This window comes from Pipra filicauda, unplaced genomic scaffold, assembly GCF_003945595.2.
Source record: "Pipra filicauda isolate LSUMZ 115617 unplaced genomic scaffold, ASM394559v2 scaffold418_size605597_pilon, whole genome shotgun sequence".
Lineage (NCBI taxonomy): Eukaryota > Metazoa > Chordata > Aves > Passeriformes > Pipridae > Pipra > Pipra filicauda.
In genome coordinates, this window is record NW_024104552.1 from 438,171 (window position 1) to 463,854 (window position 25,684).

Below are 25,684 nucleotides of genomic sequence, written 5' to 3' on the forward strand. Positions count from 1 at the left end.
AGTTAAACTTTCCAGCACTAACTGCCACACACACAAAGAGATACCCCATCCTCAATGCTTTCTCTTGATGTGCCTCTCTGCATTTAGATTCAGTTTTGGTGTTATTATTACTGCTATACATGGGGGCAAGCACTCCACGCTAAATTTCACGAGTTTGTGGTGTGCTGTTGGGAACTAGGCGAACTACCATCAGACCTTCGAGATGCAGTCATCATCACTTTGTATAAGAAGAAAGGAGTCAAATCAGACTGTTCAAATTACCGTGGTATTACTCTGCTCTCCATTGCTGGCAAAATCCTGGCAAGAATACTCTTGAACAGACTAATATCTACTATAGCAGAAGGAATTCTACCTGAAAGCCAATGTGTTTCAGAGCCAACAGGAGCACCACAGACATGGTATTTGTTCTCAGACAACTGCAAGAGAAGTGTAGGGAACAGAACAAAGGTCTCTATGTAACCTTTGTTGACCTCACCAAGGCTTTCGATACTGTGAGCAGAAAAGGTCTGTGGCAGATTTTGGAACGTTTAGGTTGTCCCCCAAGTTCCTTAAAATGATCATCTCACTCCATGAGGATCAGCACGGCCAAGTCAGAGATGGCAATGCACTTTCTGAGCCCTTTCTAATAACTAATGGTGTGAAACAAGGGTGCGTTCTTGCACCAACCCTATTCACAGTCTTTTTCAGCATGATGATCCAAAGGGCCACAGCAGACCTCGAGGATCAGGATGGTATCTACATTCAATATCGTACTGATGGAAGCCTATTCAACCTAAGGCGACTGAAGGTCCACACTAAGACCTTAAACCATCTTGTCTGGGAGCTGCTTTATGCTGATGACACCGCCCTTGTCACCCACACAGAAGCAGCTCTGCAGCGTTTAACATCCTGCTTTGCAGAGGCTGCTGAGTTCTTTGGGCTGGAAGTCAGCTTAAAGAAGACAGAAGTTCTCTGTCTTCTTTAAGCTGAAACAACATCTCAGCCTTGGCCATATTGATCATCATAACTGGTCTACTCTGGCCTCCAATCGAGAGGCCTGGAGACACACCATCTATAACGCTGCTGATGCTTTTGAGAAAGCACGCAGGATCACTCTTGAGGAGAAAAGACAGCGCAGAAAGAATCGTGTCTTGCAGAATATACCACCTAAGGAGTTTTTTTGCTGTACCTTTTGCAACTGGACATGCCTATCTCGTATTGGCCTTTTCAGCCACCAGCTTGCAACAAACGTGGGTAGAGTCCTTCCCAAATCTTCATTCGCGAAGCCCAGCCATGACGTATACAGTATCTGACAGAGAACTCTACTACAGGACGTTCACAGTCTGCTGTATGAGCACATGTGACTTACATGCAAGTGACCACCACAAAATAGTAAAAAATATGTATACATACAATGTGGATTCTCTGTGCAAAAGAGCACCAACTGAACAAAAGAGAAATTTGTATCCCACAGTATCTATCCATCTTCTCCAGCAATCTAGAGCTATTTTTAAGAAACAGTTATGTAACTAAGTAGAACAATTTTTAGATTAACAGGTTCTATTTCCCCTCCCATGCCCTCCCGGATAAGAGGATAAAGCAATATTCCAGAACAGTAGTCACGTAAACAGTCAACTTCACTTTGCTGAAACAGAAGTGAAAACCTATACTGCCACAGGGAATTTTTCCTTTGTGGTTGGGTTTTTGTTTTTTAAAAGTCTTGATCTTAACTTGCATTTGCCCTTTTATGAAGGCCATCTACAGCTTCCAATTCCATTTTCCAACCACAAGCACTTAAGAGTGAAGACACGAGGAAATCAAATATCCCCCTAGGATCTTCATTAAAAGTAATGGCTAAAGGGGGAAAATGCTATGGATGTCACAATCTATCTGTCCTCCTTCCTTTTCGAACCATGCCACAAATACCACCTACTTTGATAGCCACCAGATACTCCCTCTTGCTGGCATTATTTCTTCACCACCACCTAGGGATGACTCCAAAAAACTGGAGTAACTTAGCCCATCAGAACAGAAATCCACCCCTGCCCCCCAGAAGGGGATAATTCTAGGTATTTTTGTTCTCTATAAGAGAAAATCCAGTAGCAGGTACATAAACACACCTACCCCTCCACCTTTCTATACCAAGACAGACATAAGTTGTACTTTCTCAGTCTTCAAAGGAATTTTTTTTATATTATAATATAAAATATATAATATTTTTAATATTATCCCATCTCTCTAATTTACTTCAGTTACCATCTCCTACAACAGCACTCCCAGATTAGCTAGGTTGATACCCTTCAGCAGTGAAAACACCTCACCTAAGCCATGAAGGGAAAAGGAGGCACATGTGAAGAGAAAGTCACATGCGGAGAGTTGAGAGGAGAGACTCCCTCAAACCCAAGGGACCACAGTAAAACCTGAGGGTTCCCAGGGAGCACTCTCATTCCATACAGTTAAAACTCTGTGGTTGACTAAGGTGTGTATCAATACTTTACTTTTAATTCATAATTACAGGCAGAGACAGAGCCTACGATTCAATGTCAAGTAATTTTAGAAGGTTAAATCCTACTTTCAACTTTCAGGGAGACTGGAGTTTCTGGCTACATTTTTGAGATCATTATCCACTAACTAAAGTTTAATCCTTGTTCCTACTAAGATTGCCTTTATATTAAAAATATCATATTTAGAGTCAACTGGTACCTATTCTGATCACCACTGAGCTCTTATCTTGGTTCACAGTACATCAAGAATAGCTCTAACAGGAACAGCATCCTTCAGCTTTATGAGAGCTTATGCAAGCGTGGAAGAGAGGGCACACCTTCATTTTCTCTCCCAGCCTCGTACTCCAGCTTCGTTTCCTCTACTGATCTCCCCCAGCTGAGCCTTAAACACAGAAGTCATTCTCCTAGTTTACCTCTGCATTCCCACTTTGGGAGCCCTGGCTCAAACTCAATCACAGAATAAAATCATTTAGGTTGGAAAAGGCCTTCAAGATCACTGAGTCCCACAATTTAATGCAGCACTGCCAAGTCCAACCCTAAACCATAGCCCTAAGCACCACATCTACGTGTTGTCTTTTGAATACCTTCAGGGATGGTGACTCAACCACTTTCCTGGGCAGCCTGTTCCAATATTTGACAGCCCTCTAATGCGTAACTCTTCCAAGAATCACACAGACTTGTGTACAGTAAGAGCACACGTGTACATCACCCAGATGGAAAAAGAAATCCTTTCCCAGACAGAAGCAGGTGCTCTAAGCAACCACAGCAGCGAGGTTGCCATGGGTCCAGTGAGGCAGGAGGATACTGCTTGACGGCTTTCACTGCTTCATAGCAAGATTGTCCCTGTCTGTCTCCTTCCTCCTTCCTTCTGCTGCAGACAAAGGTCAGCCCAGGTCGCCAAGCACAGCCAGCTCGCCTTGCCACAGCACTGCCACTGCCGGCACCTCTTGGAAGCGGTTAATGTCCCACAAGCAATTTACTTAATACACTTTGGGAACGCCTACGTCACGCAGTAATCCTTTTAAAGGGCCAGAAATCATCCTCAGTGATCCCAAAAATTCAACTGTTGCCTCAAGAATAACTTAATTCACTGGTGAAGTCTCTCCCCTTCAGATGCTGATCCCCAAATGGTAAGAGAATAACATGTTAACAGTAGCTTATTTTCAACTGTAATAAGTCTGCTGAGGACCTAGCAGTCTTGGTCTACATAATTACTAACCAGACTTGAGAAAAAACATGTATTTAAATAAGAAATTAAAAAAAAAAAAAAAAGAAAACAAGTATTTAAAACCCCCATAAAGTAAATACAGAAAAGAGTAAAATACAATATTGCCAAAGTAGCTCCAGCACTCTGTTTCCCAACTTTTATATTCTTAGCTTTGCTACTCTACCCTTCATTTAATATACAATAATCACACCTTTCATTCTTGGACACTTTAAGGCTTTGATAAAAAAATTAACAGCCTACTCCACATGTAGGTCACCATCTGGAACCCAGCTCAGGTCACAGAGGATTAACCTTAAATTGGATTTTAACATAGCTCTATATCCTACAGAAGAAGTCATTTTTTTATACTTCAAAAACTAAGCATTGTTATCATTATTTCTCAAATTAAGAACAGGAGGTAAAATGTTACTCTTGGTAAATCGTACCTACTTCCTCCCACTGCTGTCTACACTGAGCAGTACTGTCTACCCTGGTTTAATGTGTGCTTTTCAAATTTCACAAATTCAAGCAAAACAAAAAGAAGGAATAAACTGGCATGAAAAGATGATAAGACCCACCTGGAATTCACAGCATTTTCCTATAGCAACCAAAAACTTGATACTTGCCAAAGGAATTTGATATTCCTATAACTAACAGAAACATTTCTGAAAGTAATAATGACAACAAGAAGATATGGAAAAGTTACTGTATTGCATCCTACAAAACTAATTACAATAAATTAAACAGATGTGGAAAACCCTTTGCTTTCCTGCACCATCTGGCTGTCACCATTTTGACTCCAACCTCTAATATTCTCTTTTTCAGACATACCTGTGAAGCCATGATACTAAGATTGTTAATAACTGAAAGTTGTTCTAATTCTAATACACGATTTACGTACAGCATAAAGCAAAGGAGAGGGATTTAGGCTTCTGTAATGCCTATAAACAATTCTTCCTCCAGGACCTCCAACTTACACACACACACACACATTCTGAGGACTTAATTTTACTTTTTTTTGGAGGACAGTTGACAGTTTGAGCAAATGTGAATAATACATGGGTAAAATTAGCAGTGTTAATTCAGAGGCTATATTTAGAGCCAAAGCTCACACTCTTAGGAGGATTTCTGTACTGTAAAAAAACAAGCCTCCACTCTGGACAGGAACTATTACATCCATATATGTCCACTACTGAAGAAGCCACGAAGGATAATTTTAAAGGCAGGAGGAAAAAAAACCCCAAACTTCATGCATGTTACCATCTGAATAATATTACTGTGACATTTTCCCGGAATATACCTACAGATCTTAATGCTTGACAGTGTTTCTTCACCTGGTAGTAGTTTGTCTACGAAGTAATGACAGTTATATACTATAAATTTGAACATGTATGTCACTTTCTTTTTAGAAATATTCTGAAAATTAAGTCATTTCTGCCCTCTGAAAAGGCTGGCTGAAAGATCTGATTTCAACTATAACCAAGACAAACAGATACCAAATCAGAAGAGAAATGCGTAATGTCCATTAGAGTCTTTTATGCCAGCTTTTGCTAATTAAAATATTTAGCTTTGTAAATAATTTCTAAAACAAATATAAAAAAATTAACAGCAGTTTACTGCTTCTCCATTTTTCACCAGCAATCCATTTCTAAAAGTTATTGTTTCTCCCCTCACTGCCTATGCCAGAGAAAAGATAAGAGTTTAGTGTCCTGACATTACAATGACTTAAAAAATTTTATGATTAGCACACTAATTAAATTAAAACAAATCCAACTAAGTCATAAAAGCAAGAAAATTTAAGTAATTAATTATGAAAAATGCTTTAACAGAATGTTTCTCATCCCGAAAGACCACAGGTTCCTTTGCCAAATCATATATATGTCAGGCACCATTTGCTTCACCAAATTCATCCTCCCTAGAATGAAACACAACACTTGCTACAAATTACATCACCAGTCTTAGATTATTAAAAGACTTGACTGACTGTAGGTAACAGAACTGCAACCAAACTCCAACTCGTGGATTTGAGATTATTTCTGCAGTCATTTAAGATAAAACATGCTAAAGCATTCAAATCAAAAAGAAGGCACTACACACATACACAAAAAAAAATCCTTCCTTGGTGAAGTTCTGGGGGTTGATCACTATTATTCTAAAAATCAGCTCGGCATCTCAATTCCCAAGGTTTACCTAAGGTTTATCTAGCACCTGAATGGGATGTTGGTTCACTGCCAACACGCCTTCCTGAGTACCCACTGAATATGCAGCAGTACTGAGCAGAGCCCTTCACATTCAAACAGAGCTTATCACATGACACATGAACTGCCCTTACTTGAAGTGCAGCTACCTGTATTGCTACCCAGTCTTCTGAACACTAACTCCTAAATAATATAGAAACAGCAGAGGGGTTTATAGACAACTAACAAGCTTGAACACATACAATCTGAGTTATGCTTTTCTTCAAAGGGTTTAGTGATCACTTCTCTTTGCTCCCCATGAATATTGGAAGACAGAGTTTGTATGTCCCTTTTGTTTTCTGATGTGCACAGTAAGAGTAGAGTACAGAGTAAGAGGTGGGAGAGCAGGGAATGTTTCAATTGCTGCCTTTGATAATGGAAAGGATTTAGTGTTTACAAATTTATTTCCAGTTGTTGGCTCATACATTTGGATATTTATAGTACTCATCGCTATGGTATCCAAGCACATTAGCAGTGCTATGACCCACACAACAAAAAAACCCCAAAACTATTTCTTCTCTGCTCTCCAGCCTCAGAAACACCTCAGTTAAGGCATTTCTAGCACAGTAGGTTCCAGAAATTAAAAATGAACTCTTAAAAAGGTAGAGTCAATTTCAGATCTTACTTCTGGATTAAAACAAGCAGGGGACAAAGTATATCATAAAAGTTGGTGTGGGAGAAAACACCTTATCAGGAACTGCTCTCTTGCTCTGAAATAAAGTCAGTTCCATAACCACTACCTCAGAAAGTCTGAATCATATACTTACCAGCAAGTATTTAAATTAAAAAAAATTAAATTTGTCTAATTATGTTAATAATTGAAGTCATCTTTCACCCCAGAGAAACACAAGACATGCATTTTTCGCAATGCGGTATCTAATGTGTTCTTCAGGGTTACCTAATAGCAGCAGTAAATCCCTAACATAGCAAATTGTAATGGCATTCAGCCCACATCCAAGTTACCAGGATGAAATCTGAAACTCTGCAAAGGGTAGCAATTTTAGAAGCTACACACAGATCTTCACATCCCCACTCAAGTGGTGTAAGGTTATTGATGCACCTCAGCTTCACAAGAGAGGCTGACACATAAGATTTTTGATGATCAGAACTACCATGCCTCACATTCCGCAGAATACTTTTTAATCAGCCACTGCAAAATTCACTTTCACATCTTAGGCTAGTATTGTAGGCAGATTAGACACAATTAGAATGCTGAAATAATGAAGCAGTGGAAACAACTGTATCAATAACAATTACAAACAATGAATGCAAGAACAACTTCTTAACAGAAACTCCAAATATATTTTTACCCTGTATTTTTGTAATACACCTTATTTTTAGATTTTAATTTATATTTTCAGTTCTTACAGGCCAAAAGTATTAATGACGTTGGAAAAACAAGCATGGTAACTGTTTAACATATATACAAACAAGTTCATACACACATACAATAGGCATATAATGCCCATTAATAAGCACATGTAAAAAGATACACTGATTTAACCAGCCTCATAAACCAGGAAGTCTCAGAGGAAAAGGGTAAAAAGAAAATCCATGCTTTAAGTTTGATATCAGACTTCTGAAACACAGAACTCCACCACACGTATCATGCTCTCCATCAAGTCCCACATTTACCTCCCAAAAGCTGGAATAACACCCATCCATATAAGCACCAGTCTAATTAACTTTAACTTTTACAGTAAATTAATGGTATACTACTCCCATGGGAGTACAGTACTCCCAGAGTCATATAAACATGAACTCTTGGCAGTAAGTCACATGCTTTATTGATTCTACTAGACTATGCTACCTGCCAGTACTAACTAAAATAAACATTCATATATACTCATAATATTCCTACCTACTTTCAAAGTCCCATTTCATTCCAAAACTTCAGAAGTACTTAAGAGTTTCTGAATTTTTCATTCTTTATCTCCTTACAAAATAATCCATCCTAATTTCCATTAAGGATACATAAATTTTAATTCCCATAAAAAATTAAATTCCACTCATGGGTAAACACAAACCCTTTGATTTTTGTTATTCACTCATTATGGCTGCATATAAACCACATCTTCCTATCCTACAACAGTTTGATGATGTCACTTACTGACATTGGTCTTAATGTGTAGAAAAACAATGCAACATTTCTAGACCTCATTTCACAAAGGAAAACAAGGAGAAAAAAAAAAATCAGAGAAAGTACTACTGTACTATCTCATAAAGACATTCTAGAAGCTGAAATCCCAACAGTATAAATCAAAGACTGCTTCTTCTCTTACTTACATCACATACCGTTCTTTTCAAGCCAAGACCCATGTTTTACAAGAATTCAGCCATAAGGAACATCAGAAATTACAAAGACTGTAAAACAGGAAGTCTGACCAGAACCAACCTTTTACCACTTTCCTTTTTTTTTAAGGAACCGACACTGAACAAATAAAAAAGTAACAAGCTGGAGCAGCTGTCATGTAAAGCTAATCCAGCTGGGCATCCTGTACTGAAGTCCTCAGTCACATCCCCTCAGCATCATCAAGTAAGATCATCTGAATACCTGGCAAAGGTGAGAGAGATTTCATGAAAAGGTCTGAATGTGGAAAGCATACCTATTCTGGGGACTACTTCAAGCCCCTCTCTTCTCCCTGAACTCCCTCAGGAGAGAGAAGATGGGCCAGTAATGAGAGCTGGAAAGGAATACTGAAGCTGGTGATACCGACATGAGTCGAAAGGAGGGAGAAAGTAATGTAAGATCCAGTTCTGACCACGTGTCACAGGGACAGCTCGCTTCCAGTTTTACAGAAGCCATGAATCACTTCACTCAGACCTTTTCAGAAGCTATGAGACAACAGATATGCAAGCAACCTCCACAAAAAGTTGCACTGCTTTCACAGAAACAGAGAATGGCTTGGGTTGAAAGGGACCTTAAAGATCATCAAGTTCCAACCCCTCTGAAGTGTGTTTTCTTCACAAAGGATTTTTTTTCATCATAAGCATTTTTCTCCATTATGATGCCTCAGTGAATCCCACTCCCTTTCTATGCACTCTGAACATATTTTTAATTCACTTTTCAAGCTGATCTAATTAAAACTAAAACCTTGCCATCACTCTCAACAGCAAAGTATGAGTGCATGCAGACAGCTGATGCAATGGGAAAGAAATGAGTACTTCTAACCGTATCATCTCTCTGAAGAAAAACTTGATCCAAAAATACCTCTCACTCAGATAAAAAGTATCTGTTTCTCTAGAATTTGCACATAAGACAGAACAATAAACTATAATCCTGCCCAGAATCTCTACGTGCTCCTACAGTAAAATTTAGTAACAGGAAAACTGAAAACTTCTTGCCACTTCATGCAATAAATGCCATTGTTTAAATCAGCCTAGAAAGACTGTCATATTTTTGAAAATATAAAATATATATTTTAGCTTTTGACAGCGATAGGCTAACCTCTGATGGAAAAGGATGTACCACTAAGAGTTTATCACAGCTCATACAACTTAAAAATGCACAGGATACAGACTTCTGACTCACAAACCAACATCAAGAATAAAATCATCCTGTATGTTTAAGAATAGCAGCCCAAACACATTCAATGCAAGATATTTCAAAAATATATACATATATTTAAACTCTCTTCTATAATATTTAGACTTGTTAAAAACTACAGGAGTTAATACTGAACTAGTACACAGTTTTGGCCAGGAAAAAAAAAGGAAAACAACAACAACAAACAAAACAAAACCAAAAACAAACCAAAACCAACCCACCCATCCAAAAAAGAACATAAATGACAAATGGTTAAATTTATTGGTCACACTTTTCTTGGTAGTAGTAGATAAAATAAGGGCCAACAACACAAAAATTGTGGCTTGGTAGGTTCAGACTGAACACTAGGGAAAAATTTTTCACAAGGACTTCCTGTAGCATTGCAACAGGTTATCCAAAGGGGCTGAGATACCTGCCAAGGTTTTCAAGAATCAGCAAGAGAAAGTCATGGCTGACCTGGTCTGTGTTGATGATGATCCTGCTCTGAACACAAGGCTGGAAACAGAGACCACCAACGGTCTCTTCCAAACCACATTTCTATGATTCTATAGCACAAAAATATGCAGCACGAATTCTTTCTCAACAAGACTAAAATCCTCATTAATTTTAATAAAAACATCTGAATTAAACTATTTGCTTCCTGTTTTCAGATGAGCTAGGATGTGCCATTTAAATTATCAAGCACCAGGTGAGTTGCAAGGAACCAACCTAAAGCCAGGTCTAATTTGTCACAGGCATTGAGTACCAGGTGCGCCTTACTTTTAAGAGGTGATCGCCATGTCACAGCTAAATTGTTATCTGGTAGGATGAAAGCAACATTTTTTCCCCCACTTCCTTTTTCAGGGCCATGTTGTTGTCAGGCAGTATGCTGTCATCTCAAAACAGGAATGTGATTTCTTCTGGGACACTAAGCTTGTGGGGTTTCTCCTGCAATCCACTGAATTTGCTAGCAACATCCTTATAAACTTTCTGTTCAATGCCTCTTTTTACTCTTGTGAGTAATAAATAAATAAATAAACAAATAAATAAATAAATATCATCCAGTCATTGAGCAACAAGGCATAAATTGTAATGTAAGGACAACTAACAAGGAGGGAGATGCTAATTTATGTTTATGCAATCCACGAATGTAACACATTACTAACATCTTCCGAGTATATTTTATTGTTACCATTTTTTCTATTCAAGGACTAAGTGCCTGGAGGAACAGCAGCACAGAAAACAGGGCACAGAAGAGACTGCAATTCCTGAACATCACAGCAATACCAGACAAGAAGAAATCGACCCAAAAATTAGAGAAGTTACTCCTGTATATTTTCTGGTTTTCATTGTTATTACAAGAACTTAAAAAATGCTGCACAGAGGACCAGTGTCAGAGACATGTTTTGCATTAGAGGGAATAAAACACATTGCATTTTTTTACTGCCAATCATCTTTCTGCCTCTAAGAACATACATCATTTTATTCTTAACTGGACACCTAAACTGCCTTTCGATTTTTTTTTTTCTGATCTTGCTACTTAATAGACATTTTTAAAACAATACACGCATACAAAGAAAATACTGTTTAGACATATGCAACTAACCTTTCCTACTAGGAATGCCTCAGAAGTGTTTTTCTGCAGGAAAAGCTTGAATATTCAGTAAAAAGCTATTCACTACCCAGTTGTATTTATTTTTATAAGCAGAGTAAGGTATAATAGTTTGAAAAGTTTATGCATGATAACTACACTAGAAGAACATTAAATTACAGTGGAAAAATCATTTTTAATGGCAACTGTTGTCCTTCAACAATTTCAAAGTAGTCAAGAGGCAAGAGCATACATTATGAGGTTTATTATCAACAGAGGGCACTAAAATAAACCAGCAAACCTTCACAAAGCCACCATGTGGTCACTTCATGAGAGGATTTTTAAACACCGTGGGGGTGGGGAACATGGGAGGATTTCGCAGTAAAGAGCTGGGGATTTTGTTTGGTGATTGTATAAAAATACACCACTAACAACAGGAGGAAAAAAAAATAAAGTCAAATGCAGACAACAGATTCTGTTCACAGGAGTCAATATTCTGCCTTCCACAGGATGAGGCTCAACTTCTGCCTTCTAAAGTAAATGTCATTCTGGACAAAAGCAAGTCCAGGATCTATATCCAGACAAAACAGATCTAACTTCAGTCCAAATTTTAAGTGAAATAAAAAGAGCATCACAGGCAGAAAACCAAGGAGTTCGAAGACTAGCAGCCAAGACTTATTACACAAATAAAAAAATATTATACCCCCCCCCATTTTAAAACCTACTCTTTTAAGGTTAATCACTTCTTTCATATTATTCACAAGTCATCATGACACAAAGTAAAAAAAGGTACTTTTTTAATGGAGACACATCGAAAGGTTTTCTTAGCAACTGGCGTACAACGGCAGCTTATTCAGATGTCTCATCTGTAGCATGATACTTTTGCTCTTTTATTATTTAGTTACAGAGGTGAAAGAGTTCCTCTCAAATTAAACCGGGAGAAACAGACAAGGGTCCACACTCTCACCCTGCAATCAAAAGGCTACTCACCGCTGCATTTTAGTGACCATCCTACAGTGGCAAGAGAACACCAGGCCTCCACTTTTTAGGCTTTAACTTATTTAAAACAGAACACCTCTGCAATTAACTGGAAGACTGCTGATAGCTCAATATGACATCAAAACTATAGATCAAGTCCACTGTCATCTCAATCCCCAGTTTTCATACATTAAAATTTGCCATGTGCTCATTTAAAAGACGCACTGTAGAATGAGAGGCCCCTCCCTTCCAGGGGCAAAGAAGTGACCTCTGTGTAGCTGATTACACTTCTACAATGCTGACTTTCATGGCTGCAGCTGACACAAACGCAATTGTCATACCAAAAGCTTATCTGTCAGATCTTTAAAAGGAAGAAAATAAAAAAAAAAACCAAGAGATTTCTTTTACCACGTTCGCATTGGGAAAAGCCCACACCAGTTTTCCTTCTAAATCTGACTGGGTAAGAAACATTTAAAATGGTGAAAAGAAAAAAAAGCACAGTGACAACGATAGTAACTGCTTTAAAAACAAACCGGTCACTGTTACCCAAGAAATTTAGCATACCAAAAGCAACAAATTGGCACCTATTCTGCCTGAAAACAGGCCAGTTGTTACCAACCCGCACTCAAGTGAAGTTACTGCAAACAAACTGCCTGTGAGCAGGCAGCTTTCTTGCAGGATTTTCCCCCTTCCCCTCCTATTACCAGTCCCCACAATTCAAATTATTTCGTCATTTGCTGCCCATTTTTCACTTCCTCATACTTAATTCCCCCAACCTGAAGAAAGTCAGAGATGAAGGAAGTGAGATGGAGTAACTACGCTTCCTGTAAGTGTCCTCTGCACATTGTTCTTTCTCGCTGCTGCCTTTATACAGACAAAACAGTCCATCTGACCTCAGAACCTCACAGAAACACATGCAAGGCCCTGAAACAGGTTCTCTAACAGGAAGCTTTTATGTTCTACTTCAAAGAACATTTTTACAGAAATTATTTATCATCACTACGCTGAAACCATGGCTAAAATAAAGGATGCCATTAAACACATTAACTGGACTTTACACCAGAAAAAGTTTTATCTGTGCATACATTATGGTAGAAACATGACTATTGAATAAAGACTTAAGAGTGAGGCATAAGCCTTCCAAGAACAGATAGTCTAGTAAAACTGTTAAAAACCAGAGGTTTACAAACCTTTCTATGGGGGATACAACCAGTCTCCTCCATCAAGTCCCAGGCTAGAACTCCAGGCAGCAGCAACAAGTCTTTTCTTCCTCAGGAGCAGACTATAAGCAACTTGCTGTCTACATCCCAAATGACTATGGCCTATCACTAAGTGCACCACTTTGTCTTTAGTGCAAAAGACTAAAAATGAGTCCTGTGATTTTTTTTTCAGACAAGGCAGTAAATGCTACTTGAATGCGTACATTAAATATTGACTAGCTACAGAATGTTTCCAGCGTGAATTCCTCCCTGGAATTTCTCAGCAAAGATGTATAATGATTGGCACGTCTAGGTCTCATGATATTAACCTAAATATAGACAAGATCATTGTATGATGCTCCTTGTTTTCTCATCAAATACCAGATATCCATCACACTCCAAAAATACAGTTAATTAAAAACAACTACCTGATATTTCATCTAAGCATGATGTAAATGATATGGAATAAGGGGAAGAGATTGTAGAGGGTTTGGCTGGATGAGAGTCAGTTTTCTTCACAGCAGCCCCTGTGGTGCTGTGTTTTTCTCTGGTGACTAAAACAGTGTTAGTAACAAACCAGTGTCTCAGCTATTGCTGAAAGGCACTCACACGGCATCACAGCTTCTGCCATCCCAGTGAGAGGGTGCACAAGAGGTTGGGAGAGGACACAGCTGGGACAGCTGACCTGAAATACCAAAGAGATTCCATAATATACAATGTCACACTCAGCAATAAAACTGAGGGGCAGGTTTTTTTCCAAAGTATTTGTTGCTCAGAGACTGGCTGGACATTGGTCTGCTGGTGGTGCTTGATGTTTGTCTGCTTTTTCTTTCATTAGTAAACTGTCTTTATCTCGACCCTGAAGTTTTGGGGGTTTTTCCTTTCTTTCTTTTGTTGTATCACATTAATTCTGATACAACTCAGCGACACAGCTCCAAAACACACAGTAACCAGGTGAATGCTGCTAAATCATAAGTATGCACGACTTATTTTCCCTGAGTTATTTCTGATTAGAACAACAGAAATCATCTTTCTGAAAAAGAAGTACTGATGTTAGCTGAAGGCAAAATGCACTGAGTTCATTGGGCAGAACACTCCCACTAGCTGGAAAAAAAACCTGCTATTATCTTTTAATGTGAGACGTAAGCATGTGCATACTGTAAGCTATCATAAAAGAAGGCAAAGTATGAAGTTAAAGCAGCAGCTAATTCTCTCTGCAGAGCATTCATATGTGAAACTAGTAAGTGCCTTTAGTTTTGCTTCAGCCCATTTCAAATTCAGAGTACACATGCTCACACAGGGAATATGTCACTGTTGTTTGAAGCAACTTCTCCATGTCTTATTTTAGGAAATTTATTAGCATAATTTTTTCCTATTCCTTAAATCCTGGAAACAGGTTACTAGAATCTGAAATAACCCTTGTTTAAATTTTGTTTAAATCCTAAACCCCCAAAGAAAATAAACAGCCAAGCTCTGAACATTAATATTTATATTCCTCTCAGCTATACAGACACTTCATTCTAGCAAGGGATGGTAAAACCACTTCTGCAAGGACTAAAGTTTAATATAGCCTTAAGTGAAGTGCACATTTCTGATTGTCAGGATAGATAATATCTGAGTAACACAATAAGGCTGACTCAGAGGGCTGGATACTGCTTCAAATGTCAGACTTGGCAAGCAGAGAGGAAGGAAACCAAGGAAAAATGCCTCAAGCATAATTATTTTCTATCCTACAAATAATCAAGTTACTTTACCAAACATATGCCAATACTTGCCAGGATCCAAGGGCATAGAGATTAACCTCAACTCAATTAAAACTGGGACTTCTCTGAAAATCCATCATCTTTCAAGATCACAGAACACAAGAGAGAAAGAGAGCATAAAGTAAGCCGTCAGCTCTCAAGATCTACGATCCTAGTGCTGTTGCACTTTTGTGACACCATAACTGATGGCACAAACTTTGCATGTTCCACCTATACATTGCCAATCCCATCACTCTTAGCAGCACACTAAACTAAAAGAACTCCCCCCAAGATACTTCATAACTAGATTTTGCTTCCTGAAATTCAGTTCTGCCTTTCACTATATTCAATAGTTATATTTATTAACTTTTTCTTCTAGTAGGTCCCAAGCATGGTATTCTAACACTTTTTTTTCCCATGAAAGAAAAAAAGAAGAGAGCTTGAAATAGCAAAACCAAGTAACTTTGGTGCTGGCTGTACCATGTTCCCTGGTGTATCAAGAAATGCTACAATTAAATTCAACTAATTAGATTTTTTTAATCCCGTAAAAAGATAACATATTCCATTCAAAATGAAAGCCAAGAGATTCTTCTGGGTCTCATAACATTAAAACAAGTTCCTATTCTGTCAGCTAAGCATTCCACAGAAGTCGTTGGAGGGGGTTGTTAAAAAAGTTTTTAAAAAAAGTTGAACTAGCAGAACATCAAGTCCTGAAGAAGTAATAACTCTGATTCTCTGCATCCAGTTTCTCTCTTCCGGAAAGCAACATTCTATAAATTTTCACGCCTATTAATTTGCAATCAGAAATGTTAAATCAAGAATTGCATTTAACAGTAAGGGAGAAAGATCTGCTTTATAAGGAACTTTTCACTGCACAACAACCTTATCTGATGGAGGAAAATATTTGGCCTGCAAGAACCATGGGCCCTGTATCTTGTCACATCAATATCTAGTTATTATTCCTCCTGTCCAAAAGGCAAAACTCAGAATGCGCACAGGGGAAAGGGCTCTGCTGGGATTTACAGCCCATTTAATTTCCACTAAGACCCTGGTTCTCTAATTAGGTAACCCAAATAAAAACAGCCTCAAAAATACTTAAAATATAGACTTCATGTTTCTTATGTAAGTGGTACTGAAAGAATGGTTATATGCAGGCATCACAATGGCTATTAAAAACTAAGTATAAATGCTATCATTGCTGATGAAGAACAGGAAACGTCACGTTTCATGAATGCATTCACATTTTCATACAGTATTCCATGCCTTTTTCCTAACAGACTGTAAACTGTAAGAGAAGCACTTTAATCTAGACCATGCATTTAAAGTAGACAGAAAATCAGAAGAGTCATTATTTAGAAGTTTACTAAAATCTGCTTCCATTTGAAAGACTTCCAAATTAGACAAAGAGACAAGATCACGTAACTGAAGGTTTTCAGAACTTTTTTCCTGCACTTTTTCATTACAAGAGAGGCTTTTTTCTGCCACCCACCCCCCCTTAACCTTGTTTCCTCTTTTAGCTTTAGTTCTGAAATAGTAACAACAATCTTTCGGTCAAAGTCTGAAGTTTAAGAGACAACCTAAATCTAAAGGCCTACACACAGCACAGCTGTTAGCCGATGTTGGGAGCTATCTTTTGTCCCTATAAACATAAGCCACAAATGCTATGTCTGCCAATTTCACTGCTGACAGTGGGAAGGAAAACAAGAACAAGGCCATTCGGGTAGTCTTCACTGATAGTTGACCAGCTGTTGGCCATCAACTAAAATCTTTTATTGCTCATGATTCATCCTCCTACTGTACCAGAAATGCAGGAACTTTCCAACAGAATCACAGGGCTCAATGTTTCACGTCCATCGTGTTTCTTTCAGAAGACTTAGCAGCAATCAATGCCCAGAGTAAACTATTCACACAGACTTGTACAGGATCAGTTGAAAACAGCAGTAACACAGTTGACTTACAAACAGAGTTAAGTGTATAAAGAAAAGAATCTGGAAAAGACTGTATCAAAATCTTTTCCTCGTGCTCCATACAGAATGCAGAATTATTTCTGTATTGCCCAAAAGTTGATCTGAATCCAGAACAACTTACTGACAGGAAACAAATAAATAAATAACTAAAACACCCCAAACACATGAACTGTAGTCTACATAGAGATAAAACACCTTTATATCTTTATATTAAGAGTTGAATTAAATGTTTTAGATCTATTTCATCCAAACTAACATCCCCACATTTATGGTTTATAAATGTTTCTCCTCAGCTTCCCAGTGCACATCAACATTGCACAGTTTCAACAGTGAAACTCCACTAGCTATTTCATTTCCTCATTTTCCTACCTTTGCACAACATAATATACAAACAACCAACTTAATACATTTTAACATAAAAAGTTTCTTTCTTATCTATGTCAAAACCCATTTCCCCTCCAAATCATGTAGGTTTGAGCCAAACACAAGAGACACTTGTCCCTATTCTTGAAACTCCACATTTCTGAAAAGAACAAGTGTTCCCAAAATGAAGTATGAATAAGAGGATGGATTTGAAGGAACATTTTACATGCCATGAAAGAAAACCTGTAAAGATACATTTCAAATGTACCTGAGCTCCATTCCCTGTACCACTGTATTTATTAGCAACTACACATCGATACAAATAAATTCACCTGCAACCTCACGAATTAAAGCAGATATTAATCCTAATTCTCAAAATAAGTTTTTCAGTTTTAGTGGATATAATATAAAGGAAATAGCAAGGCCACAATTCATTTTCTGAGCATTGTTAAAAACTGTAATAATCTGCTGACTTGTGAAAAAAATATTGCTTTGAAAAAGCCCCAGGAGCTTCTTCCCAAGCAGCACATTGTCAGCAGATGGCCAGCATCAACTCTGCAGTTACCAGTCTGGCCTGGCAGCCTCACAGATGACAATGACACTCTTTTCTTTTTGTGGATGTGGGGAGGGGGCAGCTTGAGAGATACAGACAACTAGGTATCATAGGCAACAACCCCTTCCACTAAAAACATATGTATGTATACAATCTATTTCCAAGCCTGTCACATGCTTCTTCCATTAATTTTCATTTCGGTTAGGTTTCCCTCCTTTATTTGTAACACTGAAAAAACTTTAAGTAGTAGAAAAGACAAACAAGGTGGCAGGAAATGGATAACATAAAAGATACAGTAGAACTGACCACTGTCAAGCATTGCCAGAGACAAACTTCACGAACTACCTGTTGTGGCAACTTTCCCCCCCTTTGTTTCACTCTCCCCTCAACACAGTCTTCCCCCCCCGGCCCTGAACAGATATTCTCTCGCCTAAAGAGGTGAACAGAACATCTGATGAGGAGCTGCTGTTTCATTTCCTCTCCTTCATCCCGCCCCTCAAATGGAGAAGCCCTCAAAACAGAGGAGGGGAGGGCATGTTTTTAATCCAAACGCTGCGTCTTAAAATACTATTGTGCAACATTTGGCTGAGAGTGACTGTAAAGCTATATATATATACACATAGCATTAGAGTGCTTTATTCCCCCCTACATCTCCTGGGAGATAAAAAAAAACAACCAATGAGGCTTCTGCATTAATAGCCATTTACTATTTCAGTTTTACACCCAAGAATTTGAATATCTGAGCAAAACCTTTATTTTGCCAAAGCCAATAACTGTTTAGAAATGAAAATAAGCAGAAAGCAAGCTATGAGTTCCTTTCCGACCAACAGATGCAACACAAAGACGGTGGAAAGGATTTTCTCATGAGCAAAGAGCCTGATATACTTAACTGAGGCATTTGGACCTCTCCTCAGGAATGCTCAGTCCCTCACAGAGACTTCTGTCTTACATTGATTCAGCATTCCTTACCTCATTTCTTGTAATTCTTCCTGTTCTTCCTCATTTCAGCTATCCTTTTGAAAAATTTATCACACATAGAAAGATGGTGGAGAAAAGTATATCACAGTCCTGCTGTCGTTATCTGTCTTGAAAATCTTACTGGGAAATAAGGCTATTCAAGAAGAAAACCTCAAGTCTTCTTATGGCCTAATTTCTGTCTCATTCAGGCTTAATTCCAGTTACACATTGAATAGGGAGGGTGCCAATGTAATGGAGATGCTGCCACCTTACAGGCTGCACCCCTCCCTAACAAGATTTTTTGGGTAATCATGACTTAATCCAAACTAATTTTTAACAATCCTTAGATATTGTTATTCTTCTCAAAGACCTTGGACTATGTGTCAAATGCCATGCAATGAAACCTAAATTACTTACCACCAGAAGGCAGAGATGATAACACAACACAACATTTTCCTCCCAGCCCCAATGAGAAGCTTTCTTTGCTGACACACACAACGTGACACACACAATGAATACCAGAAAGTATTGTCCTTTCATAAACTCCCTCAGAAGTTTTTATGCTTTTACCACTTGTTCATCAAGTGCTGTAGTACAGGACATTACTTCCCTGCATAAATCTGACACTTCTTGTTACTGCAATTATCAAGAGATGTAACACAAGTACCAGCTTTGTGGCAGAGATGCAAGTTAACGCACACAACTCAGGCAGAACTAAATTAATCAAACCTCACCGAAACAATTACTTGGTCCAGCAAGGAAAAATAATCCTGCATGCGCTCAGTAGCTTTGATTCTTTTGGGAAACATACCTTCAAAACCTTCTGGATTGTTTTCTCAGAAACAGCCAAAACTTAAGAGTGTCAACTCACCTTCCACACTATCAGAACAGGAGGTACCAATCCCAGTGTCCCCGCTGTCGGAAGCTATACTGTGTCTTCGGACAGGATTGCTTTGACTGCTTGATGAAATCGTTGTGCTCTGCCACAGGGATTCAGTACCAGGTAACCATCCCACTGAGGAATAATCTGAGCCTATAAAAAAAGGAAGCCAGAATTCTGTCATTACAAACACAGTACAGAAGGCAACTAAAAAGTATCTGTCAAGATGAAAACTGAATCCTCCGTTTCATAGTTCAAGTTTGAGTCAGACTGTGCCTACGACTTGGGATATTATTTTTTTAAAATTAAATTCCTTTTGCTAGGTGAAACCTTCCCAGAAGTTCCAATACATATATTTTTACTATTTAAAAACATGGTCCTTATACTATTCTTCCACAAACATTAACAAAACAACTATCACATGACTCCTATCCTAGAACTGATTCTCAATTCACAGCAGATTTTTGCATTGCATGCCTTCAAATACAAAGAGATGAACAAATGTTAGGCCAGAAACCAGCTGAAGATTTGGCCAGTGAGATAGAGTCATTTCCAACTGTGCATAAACCCCATGACCTAGGTGATAAAATAAAGCCAGCAGTGAAATCGTCAACACTGATACCTTAAGTAATTCATTACGGTTCTCTGTTATCAGTAGTTTTCAGTGGTCAAGACAGACTACAAACTGAAGAAGGCACATTGTAGCTGCACACAAGCTGTGTTTGTGAGACATCTATCCATCTTGCAGTTTGCTTCATTTTGGTTATCTTCTTAATTCAAATAATTTTTAAAATATTACATATTAAAACACAACTGAGAGCAGCAAACTGTTCCTCTGCTCAAGGAGTTTTTAAAGTAGGCCACGTATTCTCATAGTCAACCTCAAGAGAATATATATCACAGAGTACAACCCCAGACAACCATTACAATTTCCAATAGCCAATATCTAAATCTGAGAATTGTTTATAGGCAGACTACTGATCACCACACTCACACTCTGAACCAACAGAGTTACATAAAGAACCCTGGAAAAAAGCACGGCTGCACTTCATCTATATATAATCCCATACATACAGCCCCTCTAGCAGTTAGCTCTGTGCAGCACTTTCAGCAGGAAATGACTCATGAAGAAGTATCAGTTCACATACAATGTCTCTTGTGCTACATGCGGTTATTTTTAGGTCATTTAAACATTTTCAGCAGTGTCCATCCAAAGTCATAATGTCAATTTAACTCTGCAATGATATCTGCAGATCATTGCTAATTCCAGCTGTACTCGTTTTCCAGCAAATTAAGTAGTTTGGAAAAGTATATAAAAATGAATATGTGTGTGTGTATATATATATATCCCCACCCCTACGTATATGAATACACACATACTCCCCATATAGCAGCCAGATCACTAGACCTACTAGCCAGAGTGGTAACAGCTGCTTGCCAAGTCAACTGTAAATTGAGGAACACGCTAAATACCTACTTACACAGTCAATTCCTTACTGCATGTGCTATTTAACTGTAAGATGACATCTAAAACAGTCTACTTTCTGTAAGTAGGTTCTTGAAGGTCTTAAATATGCCTGTCTATCTCATTTGCCTCAACTTTGTTCTCCATTGAGGCTACTGCCTCTTCTTCCCTTTAACACATTTTCCTATCTTTTCTCCTGGTATTCAAAATCACTCAGTTCTCCTCCCACATCATTCCACTTTAGTAATATCTTGTGTAATGTATTTCCTTCTCTTCCTTAGTTTTTCCTCTCCAAAAGTCTCAACTATTCCATTGAGTATCTTCCAAGACCAGAGGAGCCACACATGAACACACCTGCCTGTGGCTCACCAGTCACACCCTCTAAAGAGGCACCAGCCAAGATTCTAAGGGAACACCATTCCAGGTGTCATTCTTCATACCATCCTCTCTGTGCCATCACCTAATGTACTGAAGTTTTGCATACAGCTAGTGGGAATCTGGGACATTTCTGCCTCTCCTACCATCCAGCACATTCTTCACTAAATAGTCTGGCTGCTTTGGGAACAATAATTTTTCCCTCTAAATAGGGCTACTTTTCACAAGAGTTCCACTTCATACATCTCAAGCTGCATCTAGCTATTCCAGCAAGAGTAATGCTGACTTATGGGAGGCCCAGCTAATTAAATCAGAGACAGTTCTGATTTAGGAGACATTTCAAATACATTTATAGAAGAGAAAATTAGACTGGTTTACCCTTTATCATGCTGTTTTCCACTATGCAACACTTTGGTGACTTTTCAGCTTTTATGGCATTAAAAAAGTGTTAAAAGAAATGCAGCAGATAACGCTACCACTACTGCACGTTAAATTAACACAGTATTAAGTGTCGAACCCTTTAGATTTCTTGGTTAGAAAAATACTCAGTACGTGAACCTAAAACCATCCATATGCAAACCCCCAAAGGGGAGAGATACTTTTCACTCTGGTGGAACTTTGAGGAATAAAAGCTAAAAATACCACAGAACCAGAGTAACTTATGAAAGGACATTCAGAAGTCACCTACTCTAACCCCCAGCTCAAAGCAGGGCTAATGAGATCAGACTGCTCCAAGGTCCCATCCAGCTGAGTCCTGAACACCTCCAAGGACACAGATTCCAACACCCTTTCTGGGCAGCTTGTTCCAGCATTTAACCACATCTCAGGAGTCTCTCACATTCCAAACATTGGTGCAACATATCCTAAAAAATGAAATAACACAGTGCAACTAGTCTCAACAAAAAGGGTTAACATACTAGAGGGGGCAGACAGTCATCCTCATTGGGGTCTCTACAGGTACTGTAAGCTGAGAAAATAATGGGTGCTACAATTTTGGAAAATAACAGGCATTACAAATGGATTACCCTGCTCTGGTCTATTCTCAGTTTTACACCTACACAGTCTTGGGACACACCGAGCCCCCTGTGTGGTGCTGAACAGAGGTCCAAGAGGACACACTGGCACAACACACAATTAATGCAATGCCTTCTTGAGCACTTTTGCACCCAAGGGAAGTTCAGCATCACTAAGTTAACTCATGAAGCCTGATCCTTGAGCTTGCAGGCCTGAAGAGCTAAGTACTGGTACACATCCATAGCTACCCACAGATCAGCATGAGGCCAGGCCAGCAAGAGTTTATTGGCTTTGGCTCAGCACAGACCAGCCAGATCCCATCCAGCTTTCCAGGAAAAATACTCAAGTCAGTCTGCACGGTGCCCTGGGCTCCAGAAGAGTCTCTTCACTCAGGCACTCCTTCTCACTACCCACTGGATGCACAGCCGGCAGGAAGGTGCCCACAGTGCTGTCATTAGGATAATGCCTTCCCCTTACAGCCAACCTGTACACAGAGATATGGACAGTGGCTGGCATGGGGTGGAACACACTCATTTTCTCCCTGGGCTTCTACTGCTCAGGAGAAACCTCTACATTTACAAGGGGTATGTCCCAAGAAAGACAATTATTTTAGATTTTTAGTACGTAAACCGTATGTGGGTTTTAACCTATTTTAGGCATGTCAACAGAACACGGCTGCCCATGATCACTTCCAAGAAATGCTTTCTCTTTGCCTCCCTGACATTAAACATGCTCTGTTTTTTCTAAAAAGATAGCTAACGATGTATTCCAGGAGTCTACACTTTTTAGTATTTCATGGCATATCACTGTTTTACTTTGCTGAACTAATGATGACTCTACTCCATAGAAGGCCATTACAAAAATAGAAGTGTCTACATGAAAGAAAGCTTTTCAAAGCTGATTGAACCCACTACATAAATAAATACAAGCAACAAGATAGTAGGAACAGACTCAATAATTAGGTCTCAACAGTAAGTAACCCATAAAATAGGACCTTATAGAACTCGTTAGTCCAAGACATTATTTAAAAATTAATTTATTACTTTCTTTATTTGAAACTAACTTTCCAAGCCAAGTTATGAGGAATCACCAACAGCTATGCACCCTGTTCTATGGTCCCCAGCTCCTTTTTGAACAGCTCTCTGCAAATATATGATCTTTCACACAGAAAACAGCCTACACTAGAAGAACCAAGTATAAGAGAGGAAGATACACAGGAGTCCCCACACTGCTCAGTTAGCACACCTGCCTTACCCTGCTGCTCTAATCTCAAGTCTGCCAATCAACAGCTAGTGTCCGTCTGCCCAAAATACAGTGGGATAAGAAAAGTAAGCAAAAACTTCTAAGAGATATTTGTGCTGCTAAACTGTATATTACCATCTGACTATGATCATTCTTTACCAGGCTAGAAAAATCTACCTTTCATAAGATTCACCAGAAGAGAAAGAAGAGTAGTGTCATCCCACCCACCTGTAATTTCCATCAACAAACATGACAAAATACACACGAGATTCCAAACAAATCTCAGAAGGAGCCTTGTTTATACAAAAAGTTGACTACCTCCTTAAATTTGGCCAGCTAAATATACCAACATAGTCCTGTGTTTCCAGACTAGACATTTAAAACAGATCCGTTTACAACTAAGTATATTAAGTGCAGGAAGTAGATTACTTACTAAGAGAGAACAGTTGTTGAAATTTCACTCCACAAAAACATGTATCTTTTTCTGTGTGTTACAGAATGCTGTCAGCTACTGCTGGCAGAAAGTCTCCTAGTTAATTCTGGATCATTACCACTTCTAATTTCAGTGGCATGCACAGTTCCCATTTGATATACATACACAAAATAATCACACCACCATCTTAATATCTATTTCCTAAAATACCTGAAAAATGCTTGAATGTAAAGATTATTATTTTTAAGTGACAGCTATGATATTATTATTTTACCTAGACACTGAATGGAAAGCAGTAGCCAAAGACTTAACTGGGTTTCACAACAGATACATCCTAATTTAAGGATATTGATTTTTCTATTCCACACCATGACTGACATAGATTGTGACCAGAAGTGAATCACCCATGACAGCCAGTGTAAATTTATACAGTCAAAGGATTCTGAAGGAGATATCTCACTACAGTACTATCAAAACTGACAAATAAGCAAAGCTCCATTCTAGTCATCATGGATGTGACCAGGCTGTACAATAGTATTTCATGCCAGGACGGCACTGAAGCCTGCCTGAAGCTCTTCCATGGAAAGAGAGTCAGCATTCAGCCCAAAGACACTGCCAAAGTTAATTAGTTCACCCTCACCATCTGTACCTTTACCCAAACCCCTGCTAATTATGCCAGAAGATCACACAACAGTATTTTGAAACAACTCAGCTCACCTCCAAGCTCATTCTCCCACATCTACTTGCACAATCCCCTGATACTGATGAATTTATCCCAACTCCTACACAGACCCCTCTTTCTCAAGGAATTCTTCAGGGTGTCATAGACTCTCTTCTGCACTCTCTCCCTGTCCCATAGGGCTAAGTAACCACACATTTTTCAAAAGGAAAAGTCTACAAACAAACCCACAAATGGTCTCTCAATGACCCATTTGCTGTATTGCAGGAAAAAAAAACTTTCTTCCACTGGAAATGTTTGTTTACTCATCATGTATGTAAAATCATTACTGCTGAAAGATTAAAGACGACTTCACTCCGGTGTACGTTTCATGCACAAGTCTTTGCCAAAAATATTCCATTTTTTTTAACTAAGACAATACAGTGAGAAAAGGAAATGGAGGCAGGTGAACCTAAAAAGCTAAAAAACCTTTTCAAAAGTAGACACAAGAGCAGACACCATACTTTAACACATTTATATAGGGTTTTAAAAAAAGCTGAGAGTCAGCAATAAAATGGCTCAATGGCAGCCTTCTTCAGCCAAAGGTGAAGCAAATGATAAGGTGCATTCAGTCAATCTGGCAGACCTGTAAGTGTTCCTTGTAGACAAAGGCAAAAAGAAAACTTATTTGGACAAATAAATTCTTTAATAAATGCTTTTGAAAATAATGTTTAAAAACTGGCATCTCAAGCCTAACCACCTAGACACATACTTCCTAGGTGGACTTCATCTCTATGGTCCTTCTGCAAAATAA

General features: G+C 38.6%; 1 protein-coding gene across 2 annotated transcripts in view; it reads right to left on the reverse strand.

Annotated features, from left to right (window-relative positions):
* CEP85L (centrosomal protein 85 like) overlaps positions 1–25,684 on the reverse strand; it is a 144,279-nt gene that overhangs the window by 73,824 nt on the left and 44,771 nt on the right. For both annotated transcript variants that reach the window (XM_027716299.2, XM_027716300.2), the window contains exon 2: positions 19,675–19,836. In XM_027716299.2, coding sequence (XP_027572100.1) covers positions 19,675–19,836 — 162 coding nt within the window. The remainder of the gene's footprint in view (positions 1–19,674; positions 19,837–25,684) is intronic.